Below are 12551 nucleotides of genomic sequence, written 5' to 3'. Positions count from 1 at the left end.
AATACATGACTGTGTGCAAATGAAGTGGACAGTCCAGTCACTTAAACATGTACTGTTGGGCTGAGCAGAACTCAGGATTTACCAACATGCGCCATTGGGCCCACACATAATTCCTCTCCCCAAAGCCTGAAATGGAATGGGTGGTAATCATTCTATCAATACCCCCTACCAAGCTGACTATATGGTAATGAGGATGTGCCAGTGACACAGACAAGACACAAGCAGATACTAAAGTTCTTAAATTAAGTAGGTCTTAGCATTTCAGTCTAGACATTAACATACGTGAGCTGTGCCCCCTGGCATAACTTTCAACTCTCCAAACATTCTCACTCCTGCACAATTATTATATTTATTAACGTTACCTTAAACTTTATACTTTATAATTATCCTATGAAGCAGGAATAATGAGTAATGCAATAAATGCAATTCTTACTCATGCAAGTTAAAATAGATGTTTCAGTCTCTGAACCAAACAGAAGAAAAAGTCTCTAAGACCATGTCACCTTAAGCGGTTGTGTAGGCTCCTCTGGTTCGGATTCTGTACTAAATTCTGTAGGAGTTGCTCCACTTTCCCTTGAGCAGATTCCTATGAAGGAACACAATGATGGGCTAGCCCGAGTCCACATTCTCACCTCCAAGTCCTTCTCAGTACAGTCCTCTTCTTCTTGTGACGAAGGCACAGAAAAGTCTTTGGACTGCCGCCGTGATATGGATGAGATCCCCGAAAGATCCAGTCCTCTCCTTCCAGTCCTTTCTGTAGGGGCAGTAAAGTACGGAGGTCCTTTAGGGCAGTCATCCCTATCGTCTTTAAAAACGAAGGAGAAATTCCTATCCCCATATTACATAACATAGTGCAACAACTGTTCAGGCATGGCCCACCGGGATTCCACGTTATCCCTGTGGATTAATATCCAAGGCGGGTAATGGGACCACACAAACCTGGTGTGGGTAGAAAACAGTTTCCCGATCCAGTTCTTTTTTATCTGGGAACCAAGACAACAGGCCCCCTCCTGGAGGCCATAGTCTCCGTAGTGGGTCCAGCAATAACCAGTGACCTTCCCGGCTCCTCGGTAGTGCTCTGTGTCTCGAATGCAGGTCCCATGAATAATGAATAAACAGTAGGCATCAGCTCCTGCACCTCCTTTTCATCACCCCAGTACCACTGTGGTTTTTATGGCGAGTATCCAGGTGGTACAAGCTGTAGAATTTTAGTGGCAGCCATCTCACTCTATCCTTGGTCCTTCTCGGTCTGCTGAGTACTCTCTGGGTGCACACTTGCCTCCACTTCAAGCTGCTCCTCTGGGCATCTCCTTACACTCCCCTCTTCACGCTCCGCAGTGGAGGAGTACCCCCCCCTACTTTTTCCTCACCATCGGCTGGCACTTTTAGGTGGGAAACCATGGCAGGCTTTTCTTTACAGAGAGTAGGAATAGTCTGAGTACCATCTTGGGAGTCCATCTAATCGCTGGCATTTTCCAAACTTGTACAAAAGTCCATTAACATTTCTTGGTCTAGCAATACCACACGGTCTCCTTCTAGCCTGTATGGCATTTTCGCAGTATAGATTTTCACTTTAGAGAACCACAATTTTTCCAACTCAGAAATTTTTCTTTTTGTAATCCAACGTGTCTCTGCGTCTAGCGGGGAAAACTGGCAACAAGGCCTTCAGCCGAGGTGACAGCGGGGTATATTTTGGCAGACAGTTCACGGTGGCTCTACCGTCTCCCTCTTTCCAAGATTGCCCAAAGGTAGCCTAGCCTAGCCACACACCAGGGGAGAATAAGAGGATCTAACTTGGTTGTCCCAATGGGGTTCTTATTTATCATCGTGACGCCAGTGCCCCTGGATAAGTGATGAATCACCCACCTAGAATAAAGATTAGTCTATAACAAAACGCTTTTCAAAACCGGGATCCCGTTTTCCTTTTACTCATGGTTAGCGGGGTTATTTGCAATTACAAACAGTTCACTTGAGCTTGGTAAAGTACGGCATTAAGTGCTTCTGAATAAACGTTCTAGAATTTACATTTCATGGCTCATTCAAATTAAAGTACAGTTCTTCTCCCAAGGCACACACACCCTCAGTCGCTGTTATCTGATGGATGCATCTCTTGAGGCAAACTTTACTACACATTATGTTTCTAGCGACAATCGGCTTTCTCACTGGTTTCTGTAAGCTGCAGTTCAGCGGGGGAGCGGGCGTCATTGCATTTTCACACCAACTCCTTCCCTGCGTTTCTTGCATTCTTATCCCTGGAGGGGATGAACTTTCCATGAGGAGAGACATCGTCCAGGCCCAGCCCCGGCAGGAGCAGCCCCTCTCTCCTCTATCTCCATTCTGTCTACTTCACTTCTCCTCCACCAACTCTTGTCTCCTCTTCTCTCCCTCTCTAACTCCTCCCCCTAACACCTGCTGCATTACAGAAGTTAGGACAGACAATACACATAACTAGACCAGACTGATACAATTTCCAGACACCAGACATTAACTCTCTCATGCCCTGTTTTGTGTTAATACAGATAACACTGCACCATACACCACTCTCAACGGTGACATGAGACAAACACAAAGACAGACAGGTCCAGAGCTGGAGGGGCCTCTAAAGACCCATTTAGACACAACGATTATCACTCAAAATTCGATCAAAAGCCATCTTTTGAGCGATAATCATTGCATGTAAATGTGCCCATCTTTCACTTTTCTGCCGAACGATGGATTTCAGTTTGCATGAAATCCATCCTTCAGCAGAACAGCTGATAAGATGGACCGCATGCTGTGTTCTGCCTGGGAGCTGATAACAGCTGATTGCATTGTCTCAGCTGTCAGATCCCTGGCAGAACAAAGGGAATTTATTCAGAGCAGCAGGTGGTCTGTTCCCTGAATACAGCTCTCTTCAGCTCATAAGCTACTAATTGGCTACTAATAGGCATCAGTACCAAGTAGTAGTTTATAGAAAAATGATTACTCAAAAGCCATCTTTTGAGCGATCAACTTTGTGTCTAAATGCACCTTAACTCTGGGCTACTCCACCCGTATCACATCTTGCATCCAAGCTAGAGGCGGTACAACATGGTACTAGAGGCTCCTTGCCTGCCCGTATCACATCTTATATCCAAGCTAGAGGCGGTACAACAGGGTACTAGAGCCTCCATACCTGCCCGTATCACATCTTGTATACAAGCTAGAGGTGGTACAACAGGGTACTAGAGCCTCCATGTCTGCCCGTATCACATCTTGTATCCAAGCTAGAGGCGGTACAACAGGGTACTAGAGCCTCCATGTCTGCCTATATCACATCATGTATCCAAGCTAGAGGGGTTGGTTCTCCACAATTAATGATACTTTTGCTCTGATATTAAAATCAGTTACTTATATCATCATTACGATCACATAGAGAAAGTTTCCTTCCATCCCAACAACTTCTAGGGGAGGGATTGGTTTTGACACTGAGTGTAATATATTTATAGTACTGTTATGCATTACCTATATAATACCGCACATGACAAGGGTTTACAAAGAGAGGGAGGATATTTAGAAGAATCCACATATGGTTATGATGAGGTTCGGTGAGTGGGTGGGGGGGGGGGGCAACTGAATTGACGCCCTTCAGACTGAAAACCGCCCTTTTGTACTTGGAATGTTCCATCCACTCACGGATCTTCTGTTTTGGTTACTATACTGTACATACTGTACTTTGTACTTTTCCATACACCTACTTTCTATAGGAAAACCTCTGCTCACTTTCCAGGGATGATGCAAGTAGTCGTACTTGGAGTAAAAATAATCATGCTATTACCAGACGTGGAGCAGAGCGCAGAGGAAAAACTAACTATCAGAATGCAATGCTTCCCCTGTAACCTTGGTGAGGAGTTTGCCAACCGTGCCACCTTTGCCCCACTGGGATGACCTCATTTACAGCCCCCCCCCATACATGGGTAGTCATTTCTAATAAAAAACTTCTTATTCAGGTGAGCTGGAGTCCCGTGGCCTGGAGCTGAAAGGCTGCATTGTTTTCTATGATCCGTCTGACACCCCACTGAGGGAGGAAAAGTTCTGCAAACTAATGCAAAGTTCTGCTTCCGCAGCATGTGGATATTACAGACAGTTGCTGGAAGTGGGGAGTAGTAGTCACTAATTATCACCCCTGCTATTGTAATTTGTTTTCCTTTGGGGCCAAAGCCTAAAGGAATCGAAGTACAATCACAGCCAATTATCTAGTGCCAGAAGAGAACTGCGATGTGGGCTGCAAGTGAACCCACCAATGCAGAAAGTCATAATACCCAATGGGGATAAACGTGGTGCACAACTGTGATAAAATAAACTACACCGCCAAACTGAAAACTGCTGAGGTATTTAGTTCAGGGGGGTTATTGTTTGCTGAGATGAAGCTATCAATATTCAGGAAGGACTCCGATCCCAGGAATGAGGTGCGGAGGCAGCTTTGAATGTCATCAGCACACAGCTCAATGATAGTGTGTTGCCGTATTGTGCACTTTATTAAAGTATTATTTTAGTACTATATGGCGCTGTGCTGATGAGCATTTTATAGGTTGCATTGTCTCTGCATAGAAAGTCCATGATTATTACATTGATGTTATATGGCGGTATTATCTCTGCATAGGAAATCATTGAATATTATATTGACATCATATAGCAGAATTATCTCTACATATGGCTATTACACTGACAGTATATAGCAGTATTATATTTGCACTTTATCAAAGTATTAATTTAGCACTATTTAGCACTATATTGTTGAGCATTTTACAGGTTGTATTATCTCTGCACAGAAAGTCATTGATTAAAATTGAAATTATATGGCGGTATTCTATCTACATAGAAAATCATTGATTATTGCATTGACGTTATGTGGCGGTATTGTCTCTGCATAGAAAGTCATTGATTATTATAAAGACATTATATGGAGGTATTATATCTGCATAGTACACCATTGGATGTACATTGACATTAACCCTTTCCAATCCAATTTGTATCCTGGTTTTCCTAGGGGGCTTGCTCTTTTGTGCCATTATACAACGGCGCTATATGCTGGCTAAAGCCAGTACTGCATGAGGTGACACGTTGGATAGGCTCTGACAGCAGAGAGGCTGGCACTATACAGTAAGAGAACCCCGACGGATGTCTTCCAACATTGGAGCTGTACAGCCTTAAATCATAATGTCTTCAGACGTCAGACAATGGATTGGAAAGGGTTAAATACCAGAATTACATATGCACTTTATTAAAACTCTATATATCCCTATATTGTTGAGCATTTTATGGGTTGTATTATTTATGCAAAGAAAATCATTGATTAGTACATTAACATTATATGGCGGTATTATATCTGCATAGAACACCATTGGTTATTACATTGACACTATATAGCGGTATTACATGTACACTTTATTGAAGCGCTGTTATCAAAGTATTATTTTAGCACTATTTAGCACTATATTGTTGAGCATTTTACAGGTTGTATTATCTATGCACAGAAAGTCATTGATTAAAATTGACATTATATGGCAGTATTATATCTACATAAAAAATCATTGATTATTACATTGACATTATGTGGCGGTATTATATCTGCATAGAACACCATTGGTTATTACATTGACACTATATAGTAGTATTATGTGTACACTTTATTGAAGCACTGTTTAGCACTACTTTGTTGAATGTTTTATGGGTTGTATTTTCTATGCATAAAAAGTCATTGATTATTACATTGACATTATGTGGCGGTATTATATCTGCATAGAACACCATTGATTATTACATTGACATTATGTGGCGGTATTATATCTGCATAGAACACCATTGATTATTACATTGACATTATGTGGCGGTATTATATCTGCATAGAACACCATTGATTATTACATTGACATTATGTGGTGGTATTATATCTGCATAGAACACCATTGGTTATTACATTGACATTGTGTGGCGGTATTATTTGTATACAATAACTTACAACTAATGTAGCACATTGATTAAAAGTGTTTTGGGGGGTTTAGTCTTACTGCTTAAGACAGCATGAGCTGTAAATATTGTTCTGACTATATGGCAGTATATAAGCGCCACATGGCTCCATTATTTGAGGGTCTCTGAGTTGATATATTGCAAAGTGGTCTTCATCAACTTGATCTGGCCCTATCTAAAATGCTCATATTTTTGTGAACCTCATATGCCCCCGTTGCATGTATACTTTTCCCGTCTGGTACATAGCATTCTGGGTAATAAAGTAATATGGTTTATGACATTGTTTATACAGGGAGTCCTGGCTGAGGTTGCTCAGAGGTAGCTGGATTTAATCATTTCATCGTTGAAGATGGAAACAGGAGGGAAGAAGGCCAAGGACCTGGGGTCGGGGTCAGGATCTGTCTTCTGTTAACTCAATGTAACTAAAGAAATATCAGAGTTATATAACATTCCCAGAATTTTATGTTATCAGTTATCACTGTCAATGCCAAGTGCCAGCGCCAAGGACCGCATCCTTGGCAATCCCTGCTTTTATATCCACATATCAATTGCTTTTAAGATGTTCAAATGCTGGTATTGTAGCTATAAACACACATTATGGCGGGTCATTTTAAAGTGAACCTTTTATTTCACATGTGCACTTACATTTTAGCATCTACAAAAAGCCCATAAAGGGTTAACTTTCTGAGTTATATATATGCACTAACTATACAGCAATATAGTGGGAGAAAATGCTTCATTTGAGAAGCTACACATTTTTCCTACAGTAGCCTCCACAGGAGAAATGTGGTATTGCATTGTGCCCTTTCAAATGTATGGGTGATCATGTAATACGTGGTCTTGTTGGGTCCTCCAAGGTGGGAGACGCTCTTTGCAGTGGCTCTTCATTGTGACTAATAGAGGGGAGGGAATCCCATACAAGGGATCATCCTCAATGACATCCACTATTGTCATATTGGTGCAAGGACATCCCCTCATTGGTTTTCTATTTCAAGAGTGCAGAATGGAAAGCACCTATAGAAGATATGTGATGTCACTTCTATACAGCAATATAGTGTTTGGAGTGTGTCTGACCTCACTAGACTTCAGCACCCCAAAAAGTGGGAAGAGGAACGCAGGGACCAAGGCAGCAGCTCCTAGGGGGACAGCCTCCGACACCCAGTACACGGCGGTCACTATGAGCACATAGGCACAGGAAGATTCCTATAAAGAGAGAGGGAAAAAGGTCACATCACAGTGACAGCACCCCCATAAGAGAACTAACTGCTGTATCTAATAACTGAGTCAGTCACAGCTAGTGATGAGCAAAACTTTGAAAAATTCAGTTTGGCCAGTTTGCCAAATTTTGACAAAATGTTTGGTTCAGTCTGAATTAGTTTGAACCAAAACAGAACTTTACCACTGACCCTAAAACTGGCGTCTAACATTGTGTAAGAGCCATAAAGCCTTGTTTAATACTCCGAGGTCAACTAGGATGGAATCTAAGTGCCTTAAAGCTGTTTTAAGGCAAAGTTAATGAAGAAAAAAAAAAAAGAAGAAGATGAAAGAAGGAGAAGACAAAAAAAACTGAAGGAAAAGGAGAAGAAGGAAAAAGGAAGAAGAAAAAATAAGCAGGAAGAAGAAGCAGAAAAGGGGGAGAAGGAGAAGAAAAATGAAGAAAAAAGGTAAAGGGAAAAGAAGTATAAAGAAAAAGGAAGGAAAAAAGAGAGGGAAAAGGAGAAGGAACAAAAGGAAAAAGAAGAGGGAAGTAGAAAATGGGAAAAGGAGAAAGAAAAAGGAAAAAAAAAAGGATAAAGAAAGAAAACGAAGAAAAAAAAAATTTCCTAATTTTTCCTCGTTCTTCTTTTAGTGGGTTCGGCCGGGACAAACCACCCGAGAATTGGATTCTCACCAAACTGAACTTTTAACAAAGTTCAAAACGAAACAGGGTTCTCAGGGTTCTCCTGTTTTGTTTCGCTGACCTCTTCTCACAGCGTGACTGTAACCAGAACAGTGTAAGAACAGCCAGCCACAGCGCTCCATAGCGGAGCTAGTCCAAGCATCACCGTAACGGTGTTCCCATCACAGGACCATTCCTCTACACTGGCCCCATGTTAGTATCCTCAGAACAATTCATTCTGCAGTGCCCCCATAACAATGCCAACCACACTGTCCCGATCACAACGGCCTTGTGAGGCTGAGTTCACATTAGCATTTTTTCAGCAGTTGCGGTGCATTTCTAAGGGCAGGAAAATCGAAACGTTTTCTGTCCGTTTCGTTACTCCCACAATAGAAAGCAAAAACGTTAGTGTGACATGGTGCTATCATTGCTGTCCAGTGTCTGCCACATTGTCCCCATTACTATTCCCTTGTAACATTTCTACATGCAGAGTGCCCATAACGTTGGCAGTCATATTGTCCCCATTACAATGTCATGGAGATTGTCCACATTATGGCGCCTTTTGACATTGTGAGCCATAGTGTCCCATAATATAGCTGTTCATAGTATCACCGTAACGGTCAGCCACATTGTCCCCATCACAGTGACACTCACAATATCCCCATTACAGTGTTAGCTACTGTGTCCCCATTACAATGGTCCTATTATATTGCTACCCAAAGTGTCCCCATAACAGTTTCATGTACATTATCCCCTTTACAGTATCTCATAGCAGATCTGGTCACAATATCCAATGACACCACAAAAAGAATGTCAGCCACATTGTTCCAACCACAGTCCATCTACAACGATGCCATCCACAATACACCATATCCGTGTCCTCACAATATTGCCAATAAGTGCCCATGTTATATTTCTATCTAGAGTGCCCCCATAACAGTGTTATCCCAATGCCCCCCTTAGAGTGCCCTGTTATATTACTGCCCAGACTGCCCCCATAATAGTGTCATCCCCAATGTCCCCACATCTATACAGTCACATAACGGGGTGAGACATCCATACGGCCACATAACGGCAGTGGGTGACGTGATACTTACACTGCTGGGATGCAGCAGGGGCAGCGGGAGCAGCAGCAGGGGGATGGAGATGACCAGGACCAGGTTCTTGGATCGCATGAGTTGGGTCCACAGCGCTGCCATCCTGGTCCGCTGGTGGCAGAACTGTCCTCCTCCAAACTCTTCTTACAAGTTTGCTGGCAGATTTTCTCCTAAGACTCACTCTTCCAGGAATCTTGTGACGTTCATTAATCCTCTGCTGCGTTCCCTCGCACAATCTCGGTGACTTAGGTGGCACTTGTTAGTAGAATACATCGCCAAGGTTACTATTCTTAGGGATTAAAAAAACAAAAAAAATCTATAATCCTAAATTAACTGTTGCCTTAATGTATGGAATGGAACGCGGCGTTTGATGACCTCGGCTTTAAGGTTTATCGCTGATTCAGCATATTACATTATTACAGCGTCCGGGGGGCCGATAGCAGCATGTGGTCTGTCTCTATGGGACGTGCGCCCTTGAATGGAAGACCTAATATTCTCTCTCGGGGCCTCAATCATAGATCTGATGAGTGAAGGGAACCCTCTAATGTTCAAGCGGATGCAATCAAAATGATTCACCCTCATTACAAATTAGGTTGATTTACAAAATTTACAAACGTTCAGCCGTTTGTAAAAAACAATCAAACAAGAACAATTTAAAGTCAACTAATACAACAAGCAGTTTCTCCAAATTCACCACAAAATGCCACTTGTAATGACTCCTGCAGTTTGAGAAGTATTCACTGAACAGAATCCTTCATAAAAGTGGAGCTCAGCTGTTGTCTCAAGCACACCTGGTGCAACTAATCAGGGGGTTTAACTAGTTGCATCAGGTGTGCTTGAGATAAAACACACCAAATACCTGGACTGGAGAGGGCTTTGCTGACTGGGAGGATTGATTACATGTTAGAAATATGTCATGTGAGTGGTGCAAGGAGTTAAGAGATGAAATCATTGTTTTCTACATGCAAGGAAAAGGCTACAAGAAGATAGTAAAGGCCCTGAATGTTCCTAGAGATGCAGCTGGAAGCAGATCACAAGTTCGGAGATAAAGGAACACTTGCTACACTAACTAGGTGTGCCAGATGTAGCCATATAAATAAGCCATAGATCTTGGATTCTGTTCTGTGGAGCGATGACACAAAACTGCATCTTTCTGGGCCTCTGGATCAGCGGTATGTCTGGTGGAGGAAGGATAAAGCAGACGCTGATAGAACCCTCTACCTACAGTGAAGTATGGCGGTGGCTCGGTTATGCTACAGTGAAGCATGGCGGTGGCTCGGTGATGCTACAGTGTACCATGGGGGTGGCCTGTTGATGCTACAGTGAAGCCTGGCGGTGGCTCTGTGATGCTACAGTGAAGCATGGGGGTGGCTCGGTGACGCTACAGTGAAGCTTGGCGGTGGCTCGGTGATGCTTCGGTGAAGCATGGCGGTGGCTCGGTGATGCTACAGTGAAGCCTGGCGGTGGCTCTGTGATGCTACAGTGAAGCATGGGGGTGGCTCGGTGACGCTACAGTGAAGCTTGGCGGTGGCTCGGTGATGCTTCGGTGAAGCATGGCGGTGGCTCGGTGATGCTACAGTGAAGTGTGGCGGCGGCTCGGTGATGCTACAGTGAAGCGTGGCGGTGGCTCAGTGATGCTACAGGGAAGCATGGTGGTGGCTCGGTGATGCTATAGTGAAGCATGGGGGTGGCTCAGTGATGCTACAGTGAAGCGTGGCGGTGGCTCAGTGATGCTACAGTAAAGCATGGTGGTGGCTCGGTGATGCTACAGTGAAGCATGGTGGTGGCTCGGTGATGCTACAGTGAAGCATGGTGGTGACTCGGTGATGCTACAGTGAAGCATGGCGGTGGCTCGGTGATGTTCTGCAGCTGTTCTGCTTCCTATCGCACTGGAAACCATGTGGAGGACAAGAAGGAGTCAATCTCGTATCAGGAACTCCTAGGAGACAATGTCATGTCTTCTGTGAGGAAGCTGAAGCTTGGGCCTCATTGGACCTTCCAGCAGCACAATCATCCCAAGCAGACCTCAACGTCCACCAAGGCGTGGCTTCAGAAGTCCTGGAAGGTTCTGGAATGGCCATCACAGTCGCCTGACTTGAACTCCATAGAATATTGTTGGTGGGTGTGAAGAAGGCGACTGAAGCACAGGGACCCAATAATATTAGTGAGTGGAGGCCGTTGTCCATGAGGAGCGGGGTAAGACTCAGGAACACCGGCAGAAGCCGCAGTCTGGTCATGCATCACGTCTGCAGCCGGTCAGAACGACAAAAGATGCTCTACCAAGTACAGAAGACGCTTGTCATGAAGTCAGGAAAAACCGCTTGTTATATTGGTTGTGTTGCGCCATTTACATTGTTTTTATTTTATTTTTTTTTTTTGCAAAAAGCTGAAGGTTTGCAGTTTTGGCAAATAAACAAAATTTCTAATGGAGTGGAGTGCGGATAATTTTGATTACAATTGTACTATCATTCCCTGTTATCAGCCATTTCAGTTGTGTTCTTCCATAGGATAACTGACAGGTAGAGCAGGAAGCCCCCTGTGATCACCACTTCATCTGACATGGGGTCGTCGAGCTCTCGGCTGGGATCATATATGGGAAATTTGGACCTTAATGTCCTAATACTATCCATATTCACAAGTTCAGATTTATTGGAGTTTTTCCGCTCTTGTTTTCCACGGAGACTTTAATGCAGCGAGTATTGTCATTAACTCTGCAGAGAATATCCACTAGGGGGGGCTCTACAATTACATATTGTCATGCACTTCTAGCTGTCTGTACTCTACAAATGTTAGACCCTGCAATAGATGAATTTGGTAAATATCTTCTCTACACACTGAGGGACCTTTTCGTGAACAGAACTTATTGTAGTTTGCATGTCCGGTGTGAGCTGAACCCCGAGGACCCCTCATGGTCACTTGCCTTAGATTTCATGATGTACCCCCCACATAACAGTCTGCATACATGACAATATGGCGGATGTTCTCATTTATACATTTACGTACGAACATGGTAAAAGTCAAAAACCGTTGATAAGAAGAACAGACGGCGGCTGGGGCTTTAATGAGGTTTAATAAAAGAACTAGCTTACCCGTCGCGCGTTGCTGCAAAGACAGACAGACATACATACATTCTTTTTTATATATATATACATAACAGCCAATCACAGCGCAGCTTTCATGTTACCTCAGCAGTATAATATATAACAACCAATCACAGCGCAGCTTTCATGTTACCTCAGTGGTATAATATATAACAACCAATCACAGCAAAGCTTTCATGTTACCTCAGCGGTATGATATATAGCAACCAATCACAGCGCAACTTTTATTCTGCCTCAGCAATATAAAAAATAGCAACCAATCATAGTGCAGCTTTCATTTTATCTCAGCGGTATAAAATATAGCAACCAATCACAGCGCAGCTTTCATATAACCTCAGTAGTATAAGAAGTATCAACCAATCACAGCACAGCTTTCATGTTGCCTCAGCAGTATAATATATAGCAACCAATCACAGCGCAGCTTTCATTTTACCTCAGCATTCTTAATATGCAGCAATTGTCTTACGAAACGTTCGGCGGATGCAT

The 12551-nt window shown here is 43.2% G+C and overlaps 1 protein-coding gene across 1 annotated transcript in view; it reads right to left on the bottom strand.

The window, feature by feature from the left end:
* SLC13A4 (solute carrier family 13 member 4) overlaps positions 1-9066 on the bottom strand; it is a 33859-nt gene extending 24793 nt beyond the window's left edge. Inside the window, exons 1-2 of the mRNA XM_066589186.1 lie at positions 8965-9066; positions 7063-7191 (exon numbers count right to left, since the gene is read on the bottom strand). Coding sequence (XP_066445283.1) covers positions 7063-7191; positions 8965-9066 — 231 coding nt within the window. The remainder of the gene's footprint in view (positions 1-7062; positions 7192-8964) is intronic.
* Positions 9067-12551: the final 3485 nt, after the last annotated feature.

This window comes from Eleutherodactylus coqui, chromosome 2, assembly GCF_035609145.1.
Source record: "Eleutherodactylus coqui strain aEleCoq1 chromosome 2, aEleCoq1.hap1, whole genome shotgun sequence".
Classification (NCBI taxonomy): Eukaryota; Metazoa; Chordata; class Amphibia; order Anura; family Eleutherodactylidae; genus Eleutherodactylus; species Eleutherodactylus coqui.
Note: the sequence above shows the minus strand (reverse complement) of the source record. Positions and strands in the feature narration are given on the sequence as shown.